The sequence below is a fragment of the Sorghum bicolor genome, chromosome 3 (genome assembly GCF_000003195.3).
Source record: "Sorghum bicolor cultivar BTx623 chromosome 3, Sorghum_bicolor_NCBIv3, whole genome shotgun sequence".
NCBI classification, from domain to species: Eukaryota; Viridiplantae; Streptophyta; class Magnoliopsida; order Poales; family Poaceae; genus Sorghum; species Sorghum bicolor.
Genome location: NC_012872.2, coordinates 68,817,972 through 68,823,864, shown reverse-complemented (window position 1 = coordinate 68,823,864; position 5,893 = coordinate 68,817,972). Strand labels below are relative to the sequence as shown.

Sequence of the window (5,893 nt, the reverse complement as noted above, 5' to 3'; positions counted from 1 at the left end):
AGTTCCGAAAAATTTTAGGAAATCGACACTGTAGCACTTTCGTTTGTATTTGACAAATATTGTTCAATCATAGACTAACTAGGCTCAAAAGATTCGTCTCGTCAATTCCGACCAAACTATGCAATTAGTTTTTATTTTCGTTTATATTTAATACTTCATGCATGCGTCTAAAGATTCGATGTGATGAGGAATATAAAAAATTTTGTAAAATTTTCTGGGAACTAAACAAGGCCTAAGGCTTTGTTTGGATGTTGTCGTATTTATTTCAATCTATGTGTTGGTGTGGATTGGGGTAGAATTTAATTTAAATTCCACTATAATCCACACTAACACACATGAATTAATGTGAATCCGACTACATCCAAATAAGGCCTAAGGCTGTCTCCAACAGGAGACTCATTTGAGAACCCAAACCTAAAATGGATCTCTAATACAATACCTATAGCCTCTAACAGAGTACTCATACAGAAAACCCATTTTAGGTATTAGGAGAGGCATCACCTAAATTTGGTTATCCTCTCTCCTCGAGATCCATTTGCAGGGAGTGTTGTCTTTTAGGTCTTGTTGTTGGAGAAGACTAAAAATAGGTATGAAAGTTTTTTGTATTTTGAATGTTGATTGTTGGAGATAGCATAAGCGATTCGATTTCTCGTGGACCACGACTCACGTTGGCGTCGTAGACCACTCGTGCGCCAATTCCTCCTCCCCCTCCTGCTCCCCGACAAGGCAGCAGCAACAACCTGATTACCTGACTCATGGCGGGACGGATGACATCCCCAAAACCCTAACCCCGCGCCACTCGCCGTCACAGCCGCACCCGCGTGGGCCGGCCCAGCGGCCTCAACCGGAGCCGAAGCGCCATTGATGAGCCCAGAGCCTGCCGTCGCCGCAGCCAGCGATGCACAAGCTCCTCCCACGCGCCGCCTCCTTCCTCGACGCCGCGGCCCCCGTGCTGCTCTCCTCCCCACGCATGCCCACGCTGTGCCTGGTTGGTAGCCCGTTCGTACCCGCGTGCTCTGGCGCAAACTCTGGCCGCATCCGCTCGCCGCCGTGGCTGCGCTGTGACGCTGGGAGGAGGCGGGGACTCTGCTCCGCCGAGGCGGCCAGGCGCGGGGGCGATACGGAGGAGAGGGAGAAGGGTGGCGGGGGTGGCGCGGCGCCGCAGAGGAAGCAGAGAGGTCGGAGTGATGCGCTGGTGGGAAGTGGGGAGCTGCTTGCCATTCCCGGAGTCGGGCCACGGAACCTGAGGAAGCTCGTGGACAAGGGATTCGATGACGTGGCGCAGCTCAAGCAGTTCTACAGGGATAAGGTGTGCGTTGAGCTATTTCTGTGCTCTGTTTTATATGGAATATGAATTATGTTACATTATACTACCTTATGTGGTTTGTGAGTTGTTATACTCTTATTATATAGTTTCCAGAAGTTTACATCACGTCCTGATTATATCTCTCAATTTACTTTTAGCTTCAAATCCAGCCTTCAACATGGTGAGCAATCACGGGATAAACTTATTTCATGTGGCTCAACACTCACACTATATTTTGTGAGGCCATCCCCATATTGTCATGGTTTAAATGCTGTGTTTTTTTTCTTCCAATCAGTTTGTTCCCATGTTTAGTATATGTATATGAGATAAAACTAGAATATTCTAATTTCTTGTGTTCTTATTTTTTCTGTCAAAAGCATTACAGATTGATTTGTTGAATGTATGTTGGAATTGCACTTTCTCATCGGTGCAACTTTCTAAATCTGACTAATTGTATAATGGTTAAATTCGAATGAGAAAACAGCAAGAACAAATTAATTTGGTGGTTCATTTTGTGGCTTATCTTTTGCTCTTGGTTTATTTTGCCAAACCTGCTTTGTTACTCAATCTAAGGTCAATGTGATTCGTGCTAACTGCTAACATTTTGTGAGTACTTTGCAGTTCTTTGGCAAGTCTAATGAGAAGATGGTTGAGTTCTTGCAAAATTCAGTTGGCATCATTCACAAGAACCATGCTGAGAGTATAACTTTGTTCATTAAAGAGAGTGTTGATGAAGAGCTGAAAGGCACTGATACATCTAACCTTCCTAAAAATAGGAGGCTGACCTTCTGTGTAGAAGGGAATATCAGTGTTGGGAAAACTACCTTCCTTCAAAGAATAGCCAGTGAAACTATTGAACTACGTGACCTTGTAGAAATTGTACCTGAGCCTATTGCTAAGTGGCAGGATGTTGGCCCTGAACACTTCAATATACTTGATGCTTTCTATGCGGAGCCACAGAGGTATGCATACACCTTCCAGAATTATGTATTTGTGACAAGGGTCATGCAAGAGAAGGAATCTGCATGTGGAATAAAACCTCTTCGGCTAATGGAAAGAAGCGTTTTCAGTGATCGAATGGTAGGTTTACCTTTGTTGTAAAAACTACCTTGATGACGGATCAAATGCTTTGATGTAATTTACATTTCAACTTTTGGTCTATTTATTTTGTAATTTTCTCTTCCTATTTTAAGGAATGTTTTATTTAATATTTTTTTCAGGTTTTTGTTCGTGCCGTGCATGAAGCAAACTGGATGAATGAGATGGAGATCAGCATTTATGACTCTTGGTTTGACCCAGTTGTGTCATCACTCCCAGGTCTTATCCCTGATGCTTTTATTTATCTAAGAGCTAGCCCTGATACTTGCCACAAAAGAATGATGGTGCGAAAAAGATCAGAGGAGGGTGGTGTTACTCTTGATTACCTTCGAGGTTTGCATGAGAAACATGAGAGCTGGTTACTTCCATCCAAGGGAGGAGGTTCCGGCGTGTTGTCCGTCAGTCAGCTTCCAGTTCATATGGAGGGCTCCCTGCCTGCGGATATACGAGATAGGGTATTCTACTTGGAAGGAGATCATATGCATTCAAGCATTCAGAAGGTAACTTTCTCCTATCTTTTTCATGTTTTTATAGTGATCTAGTAAGTAGTTATTTGGTCACATGGATGAGGCACTGAGGCTCTTTCTGGATAGGTTCCTGCTCTTGTCCTGGACTGCGAACATGACATTGATTTTAACAAGGACATTGAAGCCAAACAGCAGTAAGTTCTATACTTCATAAGTGCTAATGTTCTATTCATTTTTCCATTACTGTTAACCAGTCATTATAGCTGGAAGGTTTTTTGAAACAATTTTTGCTGGAAGGTTGTCTAGGGCATCCACAATGTCCTGCAAAATCTAACTTAAAGTAATAAATGCAGCACTGTTCCTAGGAAATAAACATTGTAGAACTGCACCGTAAGGGGAAAAATCTTTAAGGTGCACTGTAAGCTTACTGCTCGGGCACAAGGAATACAAAATAATTTCTTTCTTCTCTCACTCTCGCCCTATCTCAAGTACGGCAGTTGGTTCTGGTGGCTTGGCGCCACCACCTTGAGCTCACCAGATCTGATCCCATGCGCCTCTGCAAGCTCAAGGGAGGGCTCTGGACGAGAACTTGATTTGGTCAGATGGGACAGAGGAGCTCTAGAAAGGTTTGCCAACGGCAAATCGGGGAGGACCTCCTCTGCTAGATGTGCGAACTCGGCCTGCGACCTTTAGTCTCCACGAGGCCCAGACACAGGCGTGGTAAGCAGAGCAGGGACTAGTACGAGGCTGTGAAGATCAATGGCTCTGTCTTGATAGCCAATGGCTCCGATTCCACTATTCCAGCTAAGAATAGCCGCGTGCACACTGCACTGCTGTGGAGAGAGGATTGGGAACAAGCCATGGAGGGAAACGAGCTTGGCCAACAGACGGAAGGGATGGAATGGAAGGGACGATGGGGTGCAGATGGAGTTGATTGGAGATTTGTGGGATTTTTAATTATATATAGCATGGGACCCACTTAAGACCCAATATGCAATAATTATTGCCTATTTATCTGGGCCCCACCTTAAACTGCAGTCAGGCTATAGACATTGACCTTGCCCTAAGGCATTTGAATTGGCAACTTCTTTGTCCTGTTGTAGATAGTGGTTTACTAAGCAATTGTAAAATAATGAACTCAAGTATTGTATTTTGAATTGAACGATCTGATACAAGTAGTGAGGACTAGCTGTGATTTGCTAGCGCAGTGGTTTAACAGTGGGTTTCATGTGTTAATTTTAAGCTTATCGTATTTTTGGATATCTGTTTTTGGTTTACACAAGAAAATTTTTGTAATACATTCAACAAGTTTCTATGTGACGTTATAAATGTAGCTTATTTTGTGGCTCCTGTTCCTTGACCATCTTATGTGGCCTAATTTGCAAGTTCTAGCTTCTTGGCGTCCTGACTGCTAAAGCTTTACTAACTAATTGATTGAAGTCTAGGTGTGCCTGTGTGGTTTCTTTTCTTGACCATGAATAAATGAACATATACTGATTCTCACTTCATAAACAATCTAGAAGTCTTTGAAATGCTGCTTTGCTCCATTTATTAATCTGAACTGTTTTTCAAGACCAAGTCCTGTGTGCAATGAATTCGTGTTGGCGTCTGATTCCTCTTGCAGTTATTGTTGTGATGACAAACTTTTCTTTGTCTTGATTTTATTTTTCCATCTCACAACTTGATGCATCTTTATCTGAACACCCCATGTGCTTTTAAAATCCTACATTCAAGTATTTTTTTTTATATTTTCCTTGAAGATATGCTCGGCAAGTTGCGGAGTTCTTTGAATTTGTGAAGAAAAAGAAGGAATCTCCTACAGCAGAGATGACTGATGGCAATAACAAGAGTATCAACAAACAGATTGTGCTGCCGCACAGAGGTGGTTTGTGGGTGCCCGGAGGCAGCCCATTACCAGAATCAGCTCTAAAGTCGTTTGATTTCAGGAGAACAATGTCTTCCTTCCTCTCAACTTAAGGGGGCTAGGCGCTATCAATTTGTGCCCACACCCTGAATTGGTGCGCTCCAGCAATGTATCTCGATTGCAAAATGTATAGACCTTTAACTGTCGACCCTGTAAATGTGTAAAGATTACATATAAATTTAGGCTTTTTAGATGGTGTTGGCGTACAATGTATTATACTAGTGGTATCCAACTCTTGCCTGTAATTGTTGATCGTGCTGCTTTCTGTTTGCCTGTAAATGTTGATCGAGTGCTTTCTGTTTGCCTGTAAATGTTGATCGAGCTGCTTTCGAGGCAGTACTTGCTAAATTTGGGGGTGGCATCAGAGGCGCAGAACTTTTTTGTTTTATCTTGGCCTTTGCGCCACAAGCTTGTGGCTTGGTCCAATCGTGCCTTGTTATTTTGTGGGTTCAGTACTGTGCTTCACTCTTACAGAAATTGTAAGTGAAACCATGAATTTTATCAGTGTTTGGTTGTTCTACTGGACCACTATACCATGCATCTATTTATTATTTCAGTATAGTATTTAGCCAACAAAAGAACTCAACAAATTACAAAATTAATAAAAACTACACCATTAGATTTCATAATAAACAAAATAGTCCATACCTATTATAGTTGTGAGATTAACCTCGTTCGTTGAGAAGTTCTAAAAATACAGATTAATAAAACACTACACTGTTAATTTTATAATAATCTATTGGTTTATTATGCAAAGGAGTCCATACCTAATACAATTGTGAGATTAATCGGGGAAAAAATAAAATGGCAATTTTTTGTGGGACGGAGGGAGTACGCTATTGAATTTTATGATGATTTGACGGCTTTGATTAAACCAAAGGGCATGTTTAATACAATTATGAGAGGTCCATGCCCAATACAATTACGAGATTATCAAAAAAAAAACCTAGGTTATTGGATTTATGATGAAGTATAGGCTTAGATTAACCGGAATACCCAATACAAATATTAGACAATGAATGAAGTTAGAAAATGTAATATGAAAAATAACGGTTTGATTTCCACCCAAGTTGGAAAAGCAAAATAGCTAAATATCTG

General features: G+C 41.6%; 1 protein-coding gene across 1 annotated transcript; it reads left to right on the top strand.

Moving 5' to 3' along the window:
* Positions 666-5,299, top strand: LOC8061000. The gene is made up of 5 exons (XM_002458802.2): positions 666-1,309; positions 1,928-2,386; positions 2,527-2,904; positions 2,998-3,065; positions 4,632-5,299. The coding sequence occupies exons 1-5, from the start codon at positions 899-901 to the stop codon at positions 4,846-4,848; spliced, it is 1,533 nt and encodes a 510-aa protein (XP_002458847.1). The 5' UTR covers positions 666-898; the 3' UTR covers positions 4,849-5,299.

Coding starts and splice junctions, on each gene's coding strand:
- LOC8061000 (XM_002458802.2), top strand. CDS start 899: ATGCACAAGCTCCTCCCACGCGCCGCCTCCTTCCTCGACGCCGCGGCC. Junction 1,310..1,927: donor AGCAGTTCTACAGGGATAAG/GTGTGCGTTGAG, acceptor AGTACTTTGCAG/TTCTTTGGCAAGTCTAATGA. Junction 3,066..4,631: donor GACATTGAAGCCAAACAGCA/GTAAGTTCTATA, acceptor TTTTCCTTGAAG/ATATGCTCGGCAAGTTGCGG.